Genomic DNA, 23,742 nt, shown 5'->3' on the forward strand with positions numbered 1-23,742 from the left:
ACGTTTAAAAAATCATAGATCAAAGCTAAAAACCACACACTTTAATCATTTATAAACCAGCCACGAATCAACGGCAAAACAACGAACAGAGAAAGATGTTAAAATAAAAATCACACACCAGAATAAGAAACTGTGGCTGAATATTAAACATCACACGCGCAAACGATCAATATTACAAACCAGTGAGGAATAAGCAGAAATCATCGCGTAAAGCCGTCAATCAGTGACTAGGAGCTGATGGTACAAACATTAATGACCTTGCCGTTTTGTTTTACCGTGTTTGCAGGTACAGGTGCGCAGACTTGTCACTCCAGCTCGAAGTGAGCGTCTCTAGCGTCCTTATCCAGTCCTCGTTCAGCCTTAATTCAGCCTTATTCTGTGTGAGAAGCTCCCCGCGCGGCTGTGATCCGCTCCGTTTAAACTCCAGCCCGGTGTGGCTCGCGCGTCTGGGTTCTTTCCCTCCTTCAGCCGCCAATCCGCTATTTATCCTTCCAGCGCGCGCCAGTGAGTCACCAGCAGCTCCTGGAGCTTCTGCTGCAGCCTGGGGCTCTAACACAAGGGCCACACACACTTACTGTCAGAGGGGCAATTAATACACACCGCCCACCCTGACACACTCAAGAAGTTTCACCTTCCAGAGAGAGAGAGAGAGAGAGAGAGAGAGAGAGAGAGAGAATGAGAGAGAGAAGAAAGAGAGAGAGGAGAGAAAGAGAGAGAAGAAATAGAGAGAGAGAGAAGAGAGAGGAGAGAGAGAGACAGAGAGAGAGAATGAGAGAGAAGAAAGAGAGAGAGAGAGAGAATGAGAGAGAAGAAAGAGAGAGAGAGAGAGAGAGAGAGAGAGAGAGAGAGAGAGAGAGAGAGAGAGAGAGAGAATGAGAGAGAAGAAAGAAAGAGAGAGAGAGAGAGAATGAGAGAGAAGAAAGAGAGAGAGAGAGAGAGAGAGAGAGAGAGAGAATGAGAGAGAGAGAGAGAGAGAGAGAGAGAGAGAGAGAGAGAAAAGAAAGTGGATCCTTACAGGAACATCTTGTCTTATTTAATGCACTGTTCGCTCATATATTGCTATTTTCCTCCTTTTTCCCCGAGGAGCAGATTTAGTATTAATACTTTTAACCCTGCCTTGCGCACCAGATCTTGTATTTCATACGTCTTTGCCCATTTACGTTCTGAAGCCCCTTTTAAAACACCTTTCACCACCAGGGAGCGACAGAGAACTAGACTAGTTCTGCACTACGCTCATCTACAGCCCTGGGCCCAGAGCAGGAGTCTGAAAAGAGTCACGCTGTGTTTTCAGCTTGTTGACATTATTTTCAGGTCTGCTGAATCATCAGCATTAATGCATAAGGTCTAAAGGTCAATTAGATATAGAAATCTTCTTATAGTGCACATGTAAAAAACATTTGCTGAGAAAGAAATATTGAGCAACTATTTATAATAAAAAAACTTGTCTGACTCATTACCAATAAAAAGTTAAGCTATTTTAGCTGATAAATATATGTACTATAAATGTTTGTGCTTTTTCATCAGAAAAATGTGCAGCACAGCACACAGGATGGATGCAAAGATAGATGGGTGGATGGGTAGATGGACGGACTAGTGGATAAATGAATGGAGAGAAAGTTGGATTAGTAGAAATGTGTATTGTTGGACTAAAGGACGTACGGATGTATGAGTGTGTGGTTGGATGAAAGGATGTATGGAGTGACTATGTGAGTGGATGGAAGTATGAATGGATGAAGAGTAATGACAGATGGAAGGATGACTGAGTGAATGGAAGAATGGGTAAATGGGTGAAAGATGAATGGATGAATGGTTGGTGGAGCACATGGATCATTGGATAATTGGGTGGATGAATGAAACAATTAACAGATGGGTGGATGGATGAATGGAAGGATGGATGGACACATGGGTGAATCCATAAAGGACAGACGGATAAATGTATGAATGCATGAATGGAAGGATGGATCAATTGATTGTTGCATGGATACATGAATGGATGGACTGATGGATGTACAGATAGGTGGACATATGGACGGCGGCAATTTTCCCTCTCAAACACATTAACATACTAAATCTGGTAAACGACTGACGACATGGTAAACATGTCATGATATTGTGTAAATATGCTGCAAAAACAACCAGCGGGTTTCCAATCACTGCACGCATTCAGCACAATCATTTCTTTCTAAATAGGTTTGCTGTGAGCTTCCTGTCTGATTGTGGCTCCAGATGGCCAGAGTCTGGTGGTCTACCTTGCACACTTAGTACATCTAATCCTTAATTGATAAGATGCATCGGGTGTGGTTATGCAGGTGGACCACCACAACCACTGGACTCCCCTGAATTAAGTATACATAAGCATTCAATTAAATCAGAAATCATCTTGAAAAATACTTGTTTATTTATATAGAAGGTGTATACATTTTTGTAGCTGTGTGCTGTGTGTTTATATATCTAGAACATGCAGTAGGAGTGAGCAGTTTTCTAAGATGCTACAAAGGAAATATGAAGGCAAAGGCACTCAGAATCATAACCAAAAGAGCTGATTACAAAATACTCATAACTGCACAGTCCTCACAGCTGCGGAGGAACAGGTGCTTTTCGGCACTCGCTGATGTGTTCTTCCTTTTCATCAGATGATGATGAGTTACTGTCACTGAGCTCTTCATCAGAACCGCTGCTACTTGATTCCTCATCCTCGTCATCCTCTTCATCGTCATCACCATCGTCGCCATCATCTTCGGTGCTCTCCTCATCAGTTTCATCAGATTTGTCTTCACTGCTAGATCCTTCCTGTGATTCTTCTAACAGTAACAATGAGACAGACACACTGACACATAATGTATGTATAAAACCTCAATATATAAACACATATATCAAGTGACACGGGCAGTCATAAGGTCATATTTCAGACCTGGGGCTTAGATTAATTAATTTTCATCTTTGGAAATATATAAAACCCATAAACTAAAGACGCATGATGTTTATCTATTAGAATGCAAAATAAAACAATACTTTTTATGTGAAATGCAGTAGAACATTAAAATTAAAATTGATGAAAAGTGCCAAAACATGAAACCACTAAATGCAATTGCTTATAAAAAAAAACAATGCCAAGAATAGACAGAGAAGGAGAAAGAGAATATTATCTCACCTAGTAGAATCCTCTCTTCAATAAGAGGGAGAAAGTGCTTAGCCTCTGGGTTTCCTGGTTCATAAATAAGAACTGATTGAAAACAAGAGGAAAAGAATAGAGAACTCAGATTACTATGGGGATAGCTACTATAAGAGACGCAAGTAGCTAAAGTGCCAGATATGTACAGTTTTGTGCAAGAGACAGACAGAGGCCACCTCTCATTTATTTAATTTCCAATAAAAAACAGCAATTAATTTATATTTAAGTGACCCTTATTAGTCCCACAATGGGGAAATTTCACCTCCACATTTAACCCATCTGTGAAGTGAAACACCACATACACTCTAGTGAGCACACACACACTAGGGGGCAGTGAGCACACTTGCCCGGAGCGGTGGGCAGCCCAATCCGCAGCGCCCCGGGAGCAGTTGGGGGTTAGGCGTCTTGCTCAAGGACACCTCAGTCATGTGCTGTCGGCTCTGGGGATCGAACCGGCGACCTTCTGGTCGCAAGGCTGGATCCCTAATCCAGCCCACGACTGCCCCATATTAATAATTAGGAACAAGCTATTCCTTTCTAGCATCAGCAAGAAAATCAGGTAAACACTTATTTCACAGAAAAGTACACAAAAGCCTCAACAACTACATGTATTTTTCAGTGTTTACTCTTATTACAGCTTTCATTCCTTTCCGGAGACCTGATTTCAGGTTCGCACAGAAATCTGCAGGATATTTTTTCACACCTGTGAAGTTCCGATTTAATGGTAGCACTTTTTGTTTCTCAAGACCAAGAACTATGAGTGGTGTCAAGGTCTGGACTCTGGGGTGGTCAGTCCATTGTTCGGAGAACACCAGCAGCTTCTTCATTTGTAAATTTTATTCTTTTTTTTTTCTTTTTCTAGAAACATCTTCTTGACATCCTTCAGACTCAGTGTTGAGTTGTCTTCTCACAGTGGAAGGATGGACAGAAACACCTGTGGATTATGTGATATCTGAAGGAAGAGTGGAGCTGTTTTCCTGTATAATGGTAGTCTACCTGGTCTTGTATGGCTGTAAGGAATCTCATTTTCTCTGTGTCTTTTAATAAAATCTTACTAAAAAGTTTTTAATAAAAAGTTACTTGTACTTAATGGCCTTTCGGACTGAAAATCAAATAAATGAAAGGTGGTCTCTGACTTTTTCACAGTATTGCACATATACTTATACTTGATAGATATATACAAATAACATACAGTTTAGCTTTAAGTGCGTTTTTTGTTATATGTAGCGTAGATGCTGCCTTATTTACTTGTTTATCTGCACTGTAAAAAGTGGCCCGTCAGATCTACCTAAAAAATGACTTAATGTGGTAACATGCAATTGAATTAGTTTTATTCAACTCAGAAAACTATTGATTTAAATAATCATTCATGACTAAGTCAATCAAGTATAATCAAGTATTTATTTAGGTTGAACAAAACTTGTTAATTTACTTCTTACCACATTCAATTTTTTTAGGTACATCTAACAAGGGACTTTTTAAAGTGGTATTATATTGTCAAATAATAATAATAATTATTATAATAATAAATAATAATCTCGATGCATCCTCTTGTCATAAAAAGCATCTATAGCATAGTACTTACTCATCTGACAGAGTTTCTTTGCTAGAGGGTAATCCTTCCCCATCACAGCCTTTAGGAACTAAAGCCAGCAGCAGAGAAATATACAGTGTAGCTTTAGCACTCCCACAACGGGGCTTCTTAAAATGAGCCGTTTTGCTTTAAATACTTCCTATGCAAAGTGATATTATGGACTAATCCAATGTTTTTCCTTTAAATCTCCTTCTGTTGCCTCTGTAGCAAGCAGTCATTTGCCACAGTCAATAATTAACATGTTTCCCTGCACAGAGAAATAAAAGCTGTCAATGTCAAACAGAAGTCAATGGGCAGTTGCTAAATCTCATCAGTAAAAGATTTGGGGGGGTGCATTTGCTTTAATTCTCCAGTCCACTGCATTTGTAAATATATATAACTCATATATTTTCCGAGATAAGATGAGTTTCCCAGATATTCAAGTATTTTAAGTTCTCTCAACAGTTTTTTTGGAGTGTTCTCTCAATCTAACACCTGTATTTTGAGAGTGTAATGGATGCAGCTTAAAACTCATGTCATGCAGTCATGCATTACAAACATTTAGGCACTAAATTCAGCAACTGCCCACTGGCTTCTATCATAAGTGAGTTTCAGATCAAAGGGGCTTTCTGTTCTTTTCTAAGTACAGTGTCAAAATGATGTCTATAGTAATCAATGGCCCAATCTAGATGTAGCTGATAGCAATTATGTTGAAAAACGTCTTCACCTCAGCAAGTAGCTCAATGGGAGCACGATGTTCAGCCGTTTCATCGTCTCCACTCTCTTCATCATCTCCACTCTCTTCTTCACTTGTGCTTTGACCATTTTGGCATTCTGGCTTTCTTGGGTATTGGGGCACCTTCAGTATAGGTTCATCCTGATGCTTCTTCTCCACAAACTCTGCACTAATAATCTGTACTTCTGCAAACAGGACACACAAGCAGTGTTAAAAACAAGGGTGCCATAGAAAAAGCATTTACTCCCTGAAGAACATTTCAACTGAGTGGTCTTAAACAAGTTTTTATTAACAACACTATTCACTGTTTTTTAAGTAACAAAAGAATTCTATGGCATTGCTCCACAGAACCCACCTTGGCAGCTTTGGATTGGATCATTGGATCATGTTACATGTTGAGCATCTTAGACTTCTTTTTCCTTTAAAAGCCTGAAACATGCCCTGAGCCCGCTTGCATATCTTACAACAGTAACTGGTTCATGTGCATGAAAAGCATCGTTTTGTTCTATACTAAATGCCCCCTGGGGTATTCATGAAAACAAGGGCTGGAATGGGTGCAGTACCTGCACCAACAGGAGACGCATGTTTTGCTAATTTTTCTTCTTCATGCGTAGTTTCGTCTGCTTGGGACGGAGCCTGTAAAACAGCACCTACTTCGCTCCTGGGGTTAGGGATTATAAAAAGGAAATGTATTAGAGCTTACTGGAGCGAACGAGCGCCCCCGGCATCCACAGTCCATAAACCACAGCCACTCATGACCTCAGACGGAGGATACAGACAGGAAAATGCCATTTCTCCCTCATAACACGCATGGAGACATAACATGCAGAATACAAGGCATACAAACAAGAGATTTAGGGTATATGGTAAAATGATGGCAATTGCATCATAGTAAATGATTTGAGATGCACAGTTGTACAGTAAAATTCATGAGAAAATGTATTTATACAATGCTTTTTGTAATAACATCAGAGCTTTATAGAATATAAAACAGTAAATAACTATGTAAAATCAATAGTATATCAAAAATACAACAAAAAAGAATTAGCTCAACCTCACAGTGAAAATTTCAATTTAGTGTAAGTAAACAAAACTACACAAGTCACAATTATTGGCAGCCCTGCGTTTATTAATTTGTGCAACCTCCCTTTACCAACATGAATGCAACAAGTCTCCAATAATACTTCCTGAGGCTGGAGGCTGGAGAATACTTAGCAAGGAATACCATAACACTTCTCACTACAGAACCTCTCCATATCATCCAAGGTCCTAGATCCTCTCCCGGTCCCAATCAGCTCACCTCACTGGTTTTCAATGGGGCTTTGATCAGGAGACTAATACGGCCATGTCAGACGCTTGGTTCTGTGGTCACTGAACCATTTTTGTGTGAATCTGGATGTTTGTTTTAGAGCATTGTCCTGCTGGAAGATCAAACCAAAAGCTTACTTTTTGTCTGTGATGTCAGGGTTCACAGGGAGGAAAAAAATATATACAAAATATCCCCCTAAAACACTATATATCAGGGGTGTCCAATCTTATCCACGATGGGCTGGTGTGGCTGCAGGTTTTCACTCCAAACGAGGTGAAACTCACTTGATTCCACTAGCTTAATCAGATCCTCTCAAACATTTGTGATCATGTGATCTTCTGCTTTGTTGGACTGAAAACCCGCACCTTAGCCTTTGCAGATAAGATTGACCATCCCTGCTATATATCCTCTGTCGTACTTAACAGGTTCTTTTCTGTGCTACCACCCTTCTTTTCAGGCCAAACCCATCCTGAACACTTGTTGGCAAAAGCTCAGCTGTCTTAAGTCTTTCTTCTGCCTTTTCTTCTGGAATAGTCTGTTGGCATGGAGGTGCCTTAGACGTCATAGCTAAGCTGCTGAACAATGAAGTGGACTCACTGAATAAATATGAAATACGAGTAGGAACACCCTTTTCATTTGAATTTGTAGGCGTACCAAAATGATGATGAGATGCTGTTAGAAGTATTTTGGGCAAAGGTTTACTGTTTTCTTACACTGAATTTACTTCAATTAAAGGTTACATTTTCTCATATTTTACACGGACACTTTTATGACCTAATTTTGGTAGTCATCTTTATCAAATGCACCAAAGATTATGGAGCTGACTGTACGTTTTTAGCCTAGATTTAAGAAACTGCTACAGTGCCACAGAGTTTATCTGTAAAAAAGACATTTTTGTATTGTTTAGTGTCACATATGTTACACTAAACAGTGTACTGCTTTGTGGGCAATGATAATCTTTTGAGGAAAAATAAAAAATCTCTCCCTTTTACCTGCTGGAGTTGTCTTTCACCTGTCCTCTATCAGAAATTACTGAAAATTGCTTCCCCTGTGGCTGTGTGCTTGACTGGGATTTAGGTGACCTAAAAACACATCAGAAATGTTACTGAACTGCTGGCTTACACATCAATTCATTGCACTTTAACCAATTAAACAACTGTTTGATTTAGACCAATTAGAACCAGATTACAACTATAACAATCAGTGTATAGGAACAGCATAAAGTAATACTGCTGAACATGCTGAAAAGGAGCAATCTAGTTTATTTAAACCTACCTGGGTTTTGAGTGTCCTGATTTGTTTACTGGCGGTTCTGCAAAGAGAAGAAAGAAATTGTACTAATTAAATCCAAAATGGGGTAGATTTCTCTAAAACCCTGAAAGCAAATGTGAAGATCAACACTGATTTATCTCCACCATTATACTTCAATGACTGAAGCTCTCAGCTACGTTAACACCTGATGACTAATACATTGCGGTTTCTAGGACCACTTTCATTGGCATAGCTGGCCGACAGCTCTTTCTATTTACCTCTTGAGCTGAGGACTCCTACTGTCACAGGCACTGCACCCTGTAAATGAGATCATATTCAAAACTAAACAAGAACAATCGGAGTAAAACAACCTTGCTGCATCTTAGGGAAAAGATTTGACACAGATTTCCGTTTGCAAGATTCACCATATATGTCCAAATGTGCGTGAACATCCCATTATATCATCAATGCTTTGCTATGAAGATCGTACAAGGTGTGTGCATGCAACTGGACGCCTGAGCAAGCAGTGGGTGCACCTTAAAGGAAGTGAATTCACTAAATGGAAGGAGTTACTGGACACTTTTGGATATTTGTACATTAGGCTTCCCGATGCAATAAAGCGCATTTTACAGCCATTATAATTGTCAGCAAAGCGTTGATTCTTCTCATGTGAAAATACGTACATTTTAGAAAACCTTTCTTGCTTCACAAGCAGAATTGGATATTAATGAGTTACCTGTAATTTGAATCCTGTGAATTACTCTGTGTTTGTATAATTTGATCACAGATATGTAATGCAACTCTTCCTCTGTTTATTCATTGATTCAACATTGTGGTTTGTGTTTTTTCTAAAGGTAAAACCTGCACCTTTCTATTTAGACACTAGACCTTTGAGGATAATAATCATTTTTAAAATGTTGTAGTTGTTTCGTGTATCTGTACTTTACTTAACTTTTTCCATTCTGGGCGACTTTTTCCTTTCACTCCACTACATTTCAGAGTCTAATATCCGACTTTTTCCTCAGAGCACCAATCAGGGCCCAGCGGTCACTTTGTTCTGAGCTTGTTTTGACCTGTTGGTCATACCGACCCAGTGCAGCACACGGTTCAATGTCAGCGCAGCAGCGTAAACATTTGGGAGCACATACGTCTATAAATGATGAACTAACCTAACTTTGTGTAAATAGAGCACAATATAGAATTATGTCCACATATGCAGTCGAGACTGACGCGGCTTTTTTCTGAATTTCTACAAACACCATTTCATTTTATAGTAAATGAGTTTGGGCTGGTTTATGTTTATGAACAGACGCCTACAGATCAACATAGTAAAGGAGCTCATCTGTGATCCTGAGTTTAAAGCCAGTTTTTATTCAACTTAAACTTGGAACTAAGTTGTAAATAAATCTGAAACTGAAACTTTGCTTGTGTGTAAAAAGTGATTTCAGAGCCACTCGGTTCTCCCTGATGGAAACTGTTTACCTTCAGTGTTTTGTGCTTCTGATCATTTTAATAGACGTCAGCGTCACTAATTAATGACGTTCTATTAAAAGACTGGTTTACCAAGAGAGACGCTGGAGGACTTTCACCTGAAATGAGTTCATGAAGCCAGTCTGGTTATAAAAATGATAACAGGACATCAGAGCCAGAATTACTCTTTTAGTACTTTTACTTTATACTTAAGTACATTTGAAGGGAAATACTTTAGTACTTTTACTCAAGTGGAGGTCTAAAGGGAGGAACTTCTACTTTTACTGGAGGAATATTTTACCTTGGGTGTCTCGTCTTTAACTGAAGTACATGGTTTGTGTACTTCATCCACCTCTGTGTAGATCAGGCTTGTGCACAAAATCACAAAGCCTTATGAGTTTCAAGGAATTTGCCAAGCTTGAAACTCACTAATTATACGTTTTTATATGGTCATTACTTATATTATCAGAATTAAATTCTACGGTAAGCATAGCATTTAGACAGGAAAACCGATGGCTTTGTGTTTCTTACCTTTTCTGGGAGTTTTGAGGAGCTGCCAACACATAATAACCTAAAATGTGAAGAATTAAAAACGGTCTGAACAGAGGCAAACCCGATATGTAGCTACTAAAGCTAGCTAAAGATAGAGTAACAGAAATGTAGCATTAACAGGCCTATTTAAACTGGAATTAGAGGAACAGGATAAAAGCCAGTCAGTACTAAAATAATAACTAACTACGGCTAACGCTAAGCTAACTGCGCTCATGTCTTATAGCGTTACCTGCTCATCTGTCCGAGTTCGTGTTACAAATGACGAAAACGCAAACTTAACAGCGCTTTGCGATGTGTTCTTTGTCGTTTATCGGTTTGTGGAATCGGTGATGAGCTATTTCTTGTAATAAAGAGCAATTCTTTCTTCTTGTTGTAGTTTTATCGTCCTCTTTGCTGCTATTTGAGACCAACAAGCTTCCCGTTTCCAAGGCAACAATCCTTCCTTCAAATGTTCCGGGTGAAACATGAGCCGTACGCTTTTGGTGACGCAGAGGAATGATGTACTGTGTTGCAACAGGTGGGCTCGGTATCCTTACTTACAAACAAACCTACAGTGTGCACCTAAGTGTATATTTAATCCTCTATAAACCTCTATGAATAAATGTTCTATGGCCATATTAACAGTACTGGGCTTTATGATACTGACACTGAATTGTTTTGCCATTAGCATCTGGTAGGTTATGTCTCCAACGTGGGAGAAGAATTTAGTATAACATTATAACAGACCAAGACAAATTTAAATGTCTCGCTCTTAACTTATCATTATCTTAATTGAGAACAGAAGTAAGAAAAACTGTTTTGTGATTTTAAACTTTTTGGAATTTAGCAAACCTTTTATTATAATTTGTCATAGCCAATAACAAAACACCACAGCTGATTGTAAGAAACTCTTCGAGCAGCCGTACACGAGCCTAAGGTCACCAATGCTCGACGACTAGAAGGTGTTCAGCAGTTCAGCTGTGTTCTCTGGAGTAATGGAGCACCATCCAGTACCTTTGGGATGAGCTGGAGTGGTGCTTATGATCCAGAATGAATCATCTGTCATCAGTACCAGACCTCACTAGACATGCTCCTGTGGCTGAATGCAACCAAATACTCACACTAATGTTCCAATGCTTAGTGTAAAACCTTCTCAGAAGACTAGACTGTTACTGCTCCCTATTAATATCCTTGATTTCAGAAGAAACGTTGGATGAGCAGGTGTCTACAAACTTTTGTGTTTTTACATAATTAAGTCATGAATCTTTGTGTAAGTTGCTCTGGATAAGAGCATCTGCTAAATTAATAAATGTAAATGTAAATTCTGAAAGTGTTCCTCCACTCAAATAATATCTGGTCGACAGTGGGACTGAACAATGATATATGGGATAGATAAGTTGTGCTGCAACAGATGGGCTTTGGTGGTCCTACGAGGTAGGTCACAAGTTCAGTCACACACACACACACTGACAAAGCTCCAGCATGCTCTTATACCACACGTGCAGCACCAAACTGCTCTTGGTTCATTAACCAGCACTACAGCCCTGTTCTGAGGGAGAACCTCAGCTTTTAAAGATCTAACCACCCTCTGGCTCAAAACTTCACTTACAAGTTACGAGGGAATGATGTTACATGACAGAGATCTGAGGCCAAATCCCCACAGAGAAGATAAATGATTCAGCCCTAATATGTCTGAACCCTTGAAGGCCAGCATCAAAAGTAGCAGTCACTACTGTAAAAATGAAACGTTTCTTCTGCTGATCATGTCAAAATATTAAATTGGATCAGTGAAGACGAATGACTTTATAAATATGTCTAAGTGATTAATTTGAACTAAACTCAATTGAAAGTTTCAGAAGTGATAAAAGACATTTAACTTTTTTCAGTGAACAAAATGTGTTAAAGTTGGCAAAAACAGAGGACATCATGCTGCTTAGTTCTTTCACCGTGTAACTCACTTTCTCACCTTCAATAAAGTAATGGTAAAGTCAGTCACCTTCATAAAATAATGGTCTGTGAGTGATAAGATGTAATCCTAAATTAACGCAGAACTGTTGCCTTTCATATTGACAACAAATACACTCTACTTTATTAGAAACCCCTACCTTGTTCCTCTCACTGACCACTTTATAATCAGCTCTTTCGGATTATACAGAAGTGAGACCAATTTTAAAGTCAGAAGGTACAAATGATTAATTTTCTGAGGAGTTTTTAAAACTGGATTTTTAAAACTTATGACAACATACAGAGAAAATGGGTCTCCTAACAACCATGCAAGACCTTGTAGATCACCAAAACTGTCACCATTAGATAAACAGGACTTAACACTTTCATCTTTGAAAGAGAGGAGAAAATCATCTCCCTTTCTTGCTTAAGATCTGAAAAATCCACAGGTGTTTCTGTCCATATGTCCACCATGAGAAAACAACTGAAAGCTATGGATCTGAAAGGATGTGTAGCTGTCAAGAAAACGTCACATGCTGAGAACACTATCCACCCCAGAGTCCAGGCCTCAACATCGTGTGTTTGGGATTAATTTGATCATGAGTTGCAGAAAATGCAACCAACTTCTAAGACTGAACTTTGGCATGAAAAAATATCCCTGCAGATTTTTAAAAAATAAAGTCTCCTATAAAGAACTGAAGCTATAATAAAGGCAAAGTGTAGCCACAATAAAAAAAAATTTATTTAGTTGTTGCGGTTTCTTTGTAGTTTACCACCCTGACATATATGGTCTTTGACTTTTTTGTCTTGACAATAAAAAATGAATATCTTGTAATTAATAGCTGTTTTTACTGTAAATAAAAGAAATGATCGGTGGTCTTTGACTTTTTCACAGCAGTGTACCTTACAGGTCAGATTTATCATTGGTCTGTTTCCGAACACATGACCTCTGTTGTCCAGATAGGATTTGGGTGGTGGATTATTCTAAGCACAGCAGTGACACTGACCTGGTAGTGTGTGTGGTGCTGGTGTGGGTGAATCAGGCCCAGCTGCGTAGCTTCAGAGAGAAAGTGTGATTTAAAAAAAAATGATAATAAGATGAAAGGGGTCATTGAATGTGCACTTATCTGGATGATAACGGATGCTGTTTGACTGCAGGTCATTTACTTCTGCCCAAAACCACCTGCCGTCCATTCAGAAATAAGGTCATCTTCACTCATGAATTTAAATCATCTCTCTCCCTCACTTTCTCTCTCATATGACAGGGTATTTACTCCAGTTCCTAAAGAAGGACAAGTGGTACTCTTTGCTTCACTGACAAAACACACTCAACACACATTTATGGACTGTTACATAAACATGACAACTCATTATTGTGTTCACAAGCTCATTCAGCCTGATACAGCCTCAACTAATCACTGGGGACACTGCTGCTACCAGCTGAAGGACAGCAACCACTGAGATATGACTCATTATTAGATAACTAGATGCTTAAATACAGCAGGGAAAGGTATTTTTCTCTGTAAGCTCAAATTAATATTTAAGGTGGACTGTTAGCCTAGCTCAAATAATATATAACCTTCCCTGCCGCTTTATTAGAAACCCTGTCCTTGCTGGTGTACAGTTGGAGTCTGTAGCCCATCTGCTGATGCACAATTTGTGATGGCCATCCTCTAGACATCAACTGTCACTTTCTTAACTTTTTAAATTCATTCTTATTATCTGACTACAGATCCAATCTGAATCTAGCAATGATGCTGATGTGCTAAAAAGCTCTGCATGAGCTGAGTAACAAAACAAATAAAACCTGTTGTTCCTGGAGTCCATGTGGTCGTCTTGGCACACTCATGTATAACTGAATGAGTAGTCCTGATTTCAACCAGAATCATAAAAAAAGACTCTTTCTGCATATTTCATAAGTGTAATGAAAATAGTTGATGCTGTCAAAAGGTGACTCAAGATTGTTGATTCTGAAAATTGTTGACTCATTTATTCCAATGTGCTACAGTGTCTGTGTTTGGACAAGGTAGGTGTGCCTAATAAACTGGGAGCTCAGTGCCTTCTCATGTAGCAACACTTTTGCTATGGTGTATTATTTTACTTTCCTAATGTTAATTCAAAACACAAATGTCTTAAAATACCAAACACATAACTGCCCTGCTATAACCAGCAAATGGTTTTGGTTGTTGGTATGATGTGACCATGCTGAGTGACCAGCTAAAGCAGCACCAGATCAGCATAAACCATGGAATTTATGATGGTTTTTGCTGATTTTATGATGACTTTGCTGTGACATGAGAGAAAGACTTGTTTATGCCCATCTTTAATCTATCCTACAGTATAGAATGCATGTGCGAAGAGAAGCGAGATTCATTATGGGCAAATCCAAAATCGGGGTCAAAACAGTCCAGAGTCACAGAGCTACAGAAAAGGAGGGCAAAAACAAAGGCGCGGTGACTGGCGGCGGGTCTGGAGGCGCAGTGACTGGCAGTGGGTCCGGAGGCGCGGTGACTGGCAGTGGGTCCAGAGGCGCTGGCGTGGCGTGGGGTGCCGTCACAGGAACTTGTAGATGAGGACAACTGCCTCTCATCTAATGTCTAAATGATAGCTCTAGCATTAGCTTGTCTATGGATTTAACCCACAGTGGCCTAAAGATTCCCCCTTGGTTTTCAGTGACCGAGGCAGTTTGGTTAATTAAAAATATCATTATATCAAAATATTACTGTCTGCAGTTCTCATATTAGAAATGATTCTCTCAATGATTCAATGTTTTTTTTCCCATGTCAGCTAGGTAAATTCTTTGTCTTCCTCTCCAGCCTAAACACAGCATGTTTAGCCATGCTGCTACATGTCAGCTCTTTATGCAAGTTGTTTGTACACTGCACTTGCACAAACGTCTGCACATGCAAGTTCAAACTTAATGCACCAACTTTTGACAGTGTTAGTTATTGTCATTACATCCAATACAAGAAAAATGTTTGATATCACCCCTAACAGAAATATGGATAATGCCCAGCCACACAGAACCTCCTGTTGTCATAATCAGATCTGCCGGAGTCGTTAGCCACACTCTGTAAATGTTTACATCCCCAGTTTATGTACAAACGGATGGAATAAAACTAATTCCATCTACCTGCTTTCTTTCCGAGTATACAATCACCCATATGTCTGGCTGGACACTGAAGGACGACTGACTGCCGAGCCCTCCTGCTTCCCACTTCAGACCAGGGGTTTGTACATTCTTACAGTCCTGCTAAAACTTTGTCTTTTCCGAAATTCTGTAAAGCTGCTTTGTGACAACATCCATTGTAAAAAGCGCTACACAAATAAATTTGATTTGATTTGATTTGATTTGACTCCTGTAAAAAAAAAAAACAGACTATGCACGTCAGAACAGCCTTGGGATTTAGAATGTTAATAGAATCAGTGCATTTGTACGCACTCCAAGGAGCCAGAATGACCTAGTTCACATTTTACATGTAGAGACAGAGAGAGGGAGAAATAGAGTGACAGAGGCAGAGAGGCAGAGAGACAGACAGAGAGAGAGAGAGAGAGAGAGAGAGAGAGAGAGAGAGAGAGAATGTTCATTATTTCTTCTCTAATTTGTATTATGGCACATTGGACACAGCACTGCTGGAACAGAATGGGGCTGATTACAATCAGAATCACTTCACTGGCCAAATGCACTTAGACGTCATTTCTAACTGATACTTGATGACATATTTATTGGACTCTTGAAGAGCAGAATTTTGGGCTGCTACGCTAAAATGCTGCATTTGAACCAAAACAGATTTTTTAAAAAATCAAGGTAGATTTTCTCTTTATTTTTTCATTTTATGAGTGTTTATCGGCATCAGCAGATATATACATGAATATTATCAATTATCGGAATTAACCCCCAAATATATACAATATATCCTACATTATGTATTTAAACTGAATGCACAAGGTATATTCAACAATATAAATCAGTGTTATATGAAAAACAGGTGCAAATGTGAAAGACTGTGCTGTATTTTCAGGCGATATATGATGTTTTTTAGAAAAACTGTCATTGTGCTAAGTACAATGTGTTAATCTATTAGTGTTGGCTATACATTTTCTCAATTCTAGACTTAGAAGAACATGGATAATCATGTGTGGTTAGCAATGTAATGATCTGATGAACTGTTTAAATCTCTCACAGTAAAACCAGGCCTCATTTCAGATATTTCAAAAAGAGAATGCTATATAAATTAGCCAGGAACCTGATCCTATATGCCCACAACATCAGCGAAACAACTGTCAAACACAACACATGGTCGGTAAAATTTCAAAAAGCAGTGGGTCTAGACTCCTATTCCTCACTTTCATAACTACTTATTCTCATTGTCATATTAAAACTAGTTTTTATCACCATTTTAGAAAATGACAACTGTTTTTTACATTGTTTTAAAATTTCATAATGAATGGACCAATAGAAATGCACCAGAAGTATTAATTAAATTGTGCTGCATTCAAATAATAAATATATAATAATAGTAAATATAAAAGTTTTCAAAGGCTGTCCAATCCTATCCACAAAGTATAGATGTGGCTGCACGTTTTCAAATCACCAGGTTGAAGCACATTTGATTCTACTTTGATTTTAAATCAGTTGGTTCCACTCTTCAAACAGTCGATCACATATGCTTGGACACCCCTGGTCTGTTCTGTGACTCCCAATGGGAATCTTGCAACTGCATCCAACCTCCTTGTTCACCTCACTTACTGAAATGTTATGATAATGAGCTACAATATTGATGGAGCTGGTACCCCCTTTGTCTCCTTCATATACACACAGATATGCAACACACACTCAAGTAGGCTGCTGACACACAAACCTGGATAAACGAAAAAGATACAGAGGCCATTTGAGAGTTGCTTTTTGCACATGACTGAGGAAAGACTCAAGACAAGCAAGAACAAATGAGTAATTTTACCTCCAATCAGCGTGGCGTGTGGCCAGAGCTTTCACAATGGGGTGGCCAGGTTAGACCCTTTGATTTTACAAGGGTGGTAGATTAGAAAAAAAGCTCCCAAATGAACATCACAGATTCACTGAATACCAGAAAATACTGTAATTGTCCCTGGTGGTGCGTAAAACTCAGACTAAAATTAAAAATGGTCTTAATGTTCACCTTTAAGCTACACTATGTACGTTTTGGGAATTTGGGGGTTTGGAGACCTCTCTGTTGGAAATGTGTAATTGCATCTAATGTGTATAAGAGTATTCAAAGAAAACTAAGTATTAGTATCAGTATAATGTTGATTTTGCATTTGAGACCACCAAGCCAGTGTTTACTCACACCTCTTACTGATTTTTATAGCATTTTTCTTTTCCTCCTTCATGAAAAATTAATGTTATGGACAGCGGTACAAACTGAAAAGTCATTACATTTGAACTATTGATGCTAAATATCTGGAATTTTCCGAGATTATTTTTGGGTTTTAAGAGTCATCCCCGTCCCCTCCCCAAGTACTTAAACGAAGCAATCTGGGAGTCTAGGATATGAAGGGATTGGATATTTTTGTGTGTTTAGAATTCTGTAGAAAAGCTCCAAAATAACCTTCCTATTTTTAGCATGTATTACGATCTCTAAATATCACACAGTTACTCCATATTAGAGCAATGTTTTGAACAAGACATAAAAAACACTAAAGAAGCACAGCCAAAGCTTAGCCTAAACTAGAGGAAATGAGGCTTCAATAACTTGGAATGCTCAGTAGGCTCTTGTGTAAGTAGTAAGAGTGTAAAATGTCTCCAGCATTTAATTTAATTATTAAAAAATGATAACATTCAAAATCTTTCAATGCACCCCCCACACTGTTTTATCCTAATTCAGCATGAAATTGCTCCTCATCACCCGTTAACCCTTTGTTCCCCAGAGAGTCAGTGAGGTCGGGGGATTAACAGTCTCTCAGCTGCTGCGTTCTCAGAGGGACACGCGCACACACACACACACACACACACACACACACACACACACACACACTGCTCACTTACTGCCCTGAGGCTGCTGACAGACTGCTACCCGCTGCTTCTACCTTTAGTGTCTCTCTGACATTGTATTGTAGTGGCAGCTATATAGTTTATATTCTGTAATCCATGAGAAGGAACTCAAATCTATAGGTTCTATACATTTTTGGCTAATTTTGTAAACTTATTTTTATTATCTTTTGCTGGTTTTTTGACAAATACATTGCACACCTTATTTTGAAATTTTAATTTTGCTATTTTTCAATTAAAATGAAAAAAATGCTTGCAGATCTTTGCCATAGGCAAAAAATCATAACTGCCTCAAACCATGACCATAAATATTGTGTCATATTTAGCATAGAAGAAACAGACATGTGGGCAAAGTCCAGTAATAAGGGTAAAAAATCAGGGTAAAAAAAACGTTTAACAAAGAAAATCATAACTTCTTGCTGCATCACAGAGAGCTCCAACTGATCTACTAAATTATATATTATTTGGGAATAGATATACTACCATTCACATACATGCAATAACATCAAGTGTAATACTATCGCTGCTGCATTCTTTTATGTCCACTCTTCTTTATTTTTCTTTTGTACTTTTTTATCATTTTAAATGATATGGTCTTTGCTTTAATATCTTCCATTCTATACTTTACATTTTATATTAGCCCATATTTTTGCTTTTGTAAGTACACAAATGTATAACTAATTATTCTTGTGTTGACTTAATGTTACAGGTTCAATGAACTCAATTTCAAGTTAACCTGTCTACTTACTTTCTTAAGTATAAAAGCTGAGCAATTTTTTGCAGTGCAGAGCTAAGCAACTAAACGCCAAAGTCTGTGAAGGTTTGAAATTTCCACTGAATTTGTGATGAATTTCAACCTGAGATGGGTTTCCTGTTGACAAACATTACTGGGTGTGCATGCAGCCAGGGGGCAATACCACGTCGGTAAGTTAGCTAGTCACAAGATTGTGAAGTCAACTGTTGAAATCAGTGTAGATTTCACACTGTTTGTAAATTCTTGTTGACTCAAAAATAAACTGTCATTTCAGAGTTGGATCTGTTTGTCTTTCATTTGTATATTAATATAACATCACATAAAATATTGGCTAAAGAAAGTTGACTATGTCACAAAAACATTTATAGTTTGCTGACAAGCTAACTTGTCAAAATTAAATATTAAAGCTGAGTCAAATTAAATATTTTTACAACAAGGTTACTTTACGACCATGTACATAGTTAGGTCCAGAAAAAATGCTGAGCCACAAAAACTGCACCCAAAGAGATGTCTCACAGAGTTGCCCCAATTCCATTAATAAAATGAAATATCAATAACATATGCAACATATCTAGTATATTGACTTGGCTGATGAGTATCACAGTTTTAAGTATGTGAAAGGTTTTCAGCTGACCTATAACTCGTCCCACATGTGTACAGATTTTTTACATTTGGTGTGAAGTGACACCAGAATAAGGCAACTGAAAATTCCCCTTAGTGAAACTTGGGATTCTTAATGTTGTTCCTACACTGCCCAATTCCTGTCTAAGAAGGAAACCTCTATCTCCAAGGATCTCATACCCATGCTCAGGGTTTTCTACAGCCTCTCCAGCCATCAGACAAAAAAATAAGGCCCCTGCCAATATTATTCCAATTAAATACCTAATTGCGATTTGGTGCTCATAAGTGACTGACTATTAACAGTTTATAATAGGGTACCATTCTTAAATTTGGGTTTAAAGCATTTTGGCATGTTTGCTGTCACTGCATCCTTACTAGTCCACATTACCAAAGAGTGCAATATTGAGGACAACATGGGTATCCACTCTCTTAAGATTTTTGCCACAGTTGAGAATGGAAGGCCAAATCTGTAGGCCAGCCAGCTCAAAACACAAACACAGACGCACATACTCAGCCACCCACCAGCCATCACAAAGACTTAGTAGTACGGCTTGCGGTACCTTTGGAGGATAAAGAGGATCAACCTTTTTTTTTTACCTGAGTGGACAGTAACAGGGGCCTTAGGTTCATCCTGCCTTCTCTTTCTTTCATATCTGTGACAAACATCCATCCATCCATCCATCCATCCATCCATCCATCCATCCATCCATTTTCTAATCCGCTTCTCCATCAGGGTCGCGGGGGGGTGCTGGAGCCTATCCCAGCAGTCTTCGGGCGGAAGGCAGGATACACCCTGGACAGGTCGCCAGTCCATCGCAGGGCATCTGTGACAAACAGTAGAGTACAATCAAGTTAACACACAAAAAAACTACATAATAACAGATAACAATGCAATAACATGAAGGTTAAATAAATACAGCTTTCTGCTCAGGCACTAAACAAGCTACCCTGGAAGGTTAGAATAATACAAATGATGACTGAATGGTCATATATACATGACATGACACAGACCCTGTCACCTTTGCTGTAGCATTTCTGGTGCTGTGTGTAAAGATGGATGGTACACAGTCTGGACTAACAGTCCATGGACTCTGATTCTCTGGTTCTCCTGATAAGAGAAAGACAAAATATTAACTTTTAGTTCTTTTACCAGTGTCAGCCATTTCTACAGACAAAGTGAAACATGAACCTGCGCTCAGGAGAATCTTTTCTCTGTTTTAGCCGGTGCAGCTACCGTTCAGTTTTGTAATCCAGTTAACACCATGATTGTGTGCACTGACAAGATTACAAAATGTCTGAAAAGACAAAAACACTGTTGAAACGTTACTTCAGAGCTCTTCAGAGAAAATTGTATGACATACGTAACAAGACACTCTTCTGTATGAACCAAGAAACGACCTAGCCATGCAGCTTAGTGAGCTTCATAGCTAAACATTTGATGTCCAACATTAGCATTAGCTAAACAGTAGACAATTGAGTAACAGTTAGTTAGGCTATGACCTACTGAACAAAGCCAATATTATTCAGTTTGCTATTACTGCACAGAACACTACTGTTTACATCTGTTACTGCACAGAACGCTACTGTTTACATCTGTTACTGCACAGAACACTACTGTTTACATCTGTTACTGCACAGAACACTACTGTTTACATCTGTTACTGCACAGAACGCTACTGTTTACATCTATTACTGCACAGAACACTTCTGTTTACATCTGTTACTGCACAGAACGCTACTGTTTACATCTGTTACTGCACAGAACGCTACTGTTTACATCTGTTACTGCACAGAACGCTACTGTTTACATCTGTTACTGCACAGAACGCTACTGTTTACATCTATTACTGCACAGAACACTACTGTTTACATCTGTTACTGCACAGAACACTACTGTTTACATCTGTTACTGCACAGAACGCTACTGTTTACATCTGTTACTGCACAGAACGCTACTGTTTACGTCTGTTACTGCCCAGAACGCTACTGTTTACATCTATTACTGCACAGAACGCTACTGTTTACATCTGTTACTGCACAGAACAGTACTGTTTATATCTATTATTGCACAGAACACTACTGTTTACATCTATTACTGCACATAACACTACTGTTTACATCTGTTACTGCACAGAACGCTACTGTTTACATCTGTTACAGCACAGAACACTACTGTTTACATCTGTTACTGCACAGAACACTACTGTTTACATCTGTTACTGCACAGAACAGTACTGTTTATATCTATTATTGCACAGAACAATACTGTTTACATGTTACTGCACAGAACACTACTGTTTACATCTATTACTGCACATAACACTACTGTTTACATCTGTTATTGCACAGAACGCTACTGTTTACATCTGTTACTGCACAGAACACTACTGTTTACATTTGTTACTGCACAGAACGCTACTGTTTACATCTGTTACTGCACAGAACGCTACTGTTTACATCTGTTACTGCACTGAACGCTACTGTTTACATCTGTTACTGCACAGAACACTACTGTTTACATCTGTTACTGCACAGAACACTACTGTTTACATCTGTTACTGCACAGAACACTACTGTTTACATCTGTTACTGCACAGAACACTACTGTTTACATCTGTTACTGCACAGAACGCTACTGTTTACATCTGTTACTGCACAGAACGCTACTGTTTACATCTATTACTGCACAGAACACTACTGTTTACATCTGTTACTGCACAGAACGCTACTGTTTACATCTGTTACTGCACAGAACACTACTGTTTACATCTGTTACTACACAGAACGCTACTGTTTACATCTGTTACTACACAGAACGCTACTGTTTACATCTGTTACTGCACAAAACAGTACTGTTTACATCTGTTACTGCACAGAACACTACTGTTTACATCTGTTACTGCACAGAACGCTACTGTTTACATCTGTTACTGCACAGAACGCTACTGTTTACATCTGTTACTGCACAGAACGCTACTGTTTACATCTATTACTGCACAGAACGCTACTGTTTACATCTGTTACTGCACAGAACGCTACTGTTTACATCTGTTACTGCACAGAACGCTACTGTTTACATCTATTAATGCACAGAACACTACTGTTTACATCTGTTACTGCACAGAACACTACTGTTTACATCTGTTACTGCACAGAACACTACTGTTTACATCTGTTACTGCACAGAACACTACTGTTTACATCTGTTACTGCACAGAACACTACTGTTTACATCTGTTACTGCACTGAACGCTACTGTTTACATCTGTTACTGCACAGAACACTACTGTTTACATCTGTTACTACACAGAACGCTACTGTTTACATCTGTTACTGCACAAAACAGTACTGTTTACATCTGTTACTGCACAGAACACTACTGTTTACATCTGTTACTACACAGAACGCTACTGTTTACATCTGTTACTGCACAAAACACTACTGTTTACATCTGTTACTGCACAGAACGCTACTGTTTACATCTGTTACTGCACAGAACACTACTGTTTACATCTATTACTGCACAGAACACTACTGTTTACATCTGTTACTGCACAGAACACTACTGTTTACATCTGTTACTGCACAGAACGCTACTGTTTACATCTGTTACTGCACAGAACGCTACAGTTTACATCTGTTACTGCACAGAACGCTACTGTTTACATCTGTTACTGCACAGAACACTACTGTTTACATCTGTTACTGCACAGAACACTACTGTTTACGTCTGTTACTGCCCAGAACGCTACTGTTTACATCTATTACTGCACAGAACGCTACTGTTTACATCTGTTACTGCACAGAACAGTACTGTTTATATCTATTATTGCACAGAACACTACTGTTTACATGTTACTGCACAGAACACTACTGTTTACATCTATTACTGCACATAACACTACTGTTTACATCTGTTACTGCACAGAACGCTACTGTTTACATCTGTTACTGCACAGAACACTACTGTTTACATCTGTTACTGCACAGAACAGTACTGTTTATATCTATTATTGCACAGAACACTACTGTTTACATGTTACTGCACAGAACACTACTGTTTACATCTATTACTGCACATAACACTACTGTTTACATCTGTTACTGCACAGAACGCTACTGTTTACATCTGTTACTGCACAGAACGCTACTGTTTACATCTGTTACTGCACAGAACACTACTGTTTACATTTGTTACTGCACAGAACGCTACTGTTTACATCTGTTACTGCACAGAACGCTACTGTTTACATCTGTTACTGCACTGAACGCTACTGTTTACATCTGTTACTGCACAGAACACTACTGTTTACATCTGTTACTGCACAGAACACTACTGTTTACATCTGTTAC

The 23,742-nt window shown here is 38.7% G+C and overlaps 2 protein-coding genes across 3 annotated transcripts in view; both read right to left on the bottom strand.

Annotated features, from left to right (window-relative positions):
- Positions 1 to 664, bottom strand: part of gad1b (glutamate decarboxylase 1b) — a 33,629-nt gene extending 32,965 nt beyond the window's left edge. Inside the window, exon 1 of one of the 2 annotated variants that reach the window (XM_017715551.2) lies at positions 276 to 664. The gene's annotated coding sequence lies outside the window, so the exon portion shown is untranslated. The remainder of the gene's footprint in view (positions 1 to 275) is intronic. The other variant, XM_017715549.2, reaches the window with a different exon arrangement.
- A 1,711-nt stretch (positions 665 to 2,375) lies between these two features.
- On the bottom strand, positions 2,376 to 10,496 carry erich2 (glutamate-rich 2). Its single transcript, XM_017715548.2, has 10 exons — positions 10,293 to 10,496; positions 10,043 to 10,082; positions 8,320 to 8,359; positions 8,066 to 8,102; positions 7,783 to 7,872; positions 6,045 to 6,142; positions 5,473 to 5,666; positions 4,758 to 4,815; positions 3,152 to 3,223; positions 2,376 to 2,801 (listed from the first exon to the last, which is right to left on the bottom strand). Exons 1-10 carry the CDS (start codon positions 10,298 to 10,300, stop codon positions 2,572 to 2,574), a joined length of 867 nt encoding a protein of 288 aa, XP_017571037.2. The 5' UTR covers positions 10,301 to 10,496; the 3' UTR covers positions 2,376 to 2,571.
- Positions 10,497 to 23,742: the final 13,246 nt, after the last annotated feature.

Source organism: Pygocentrus nattereri, chromosome 26, assembly GCF_015220715.1.
Source record: "Pygocentrus nattereri isolate fPygNat1 chromosome 26, fPygNat1.pri, whole genome shotgun sequence".
Taxonomy (NCBI): Eukaryota; Metazoa; Chordata; class Actinopteri; order Characiformes; family Serrasalmidae; genus Pygocentrus; species Pygocentrus nattereri.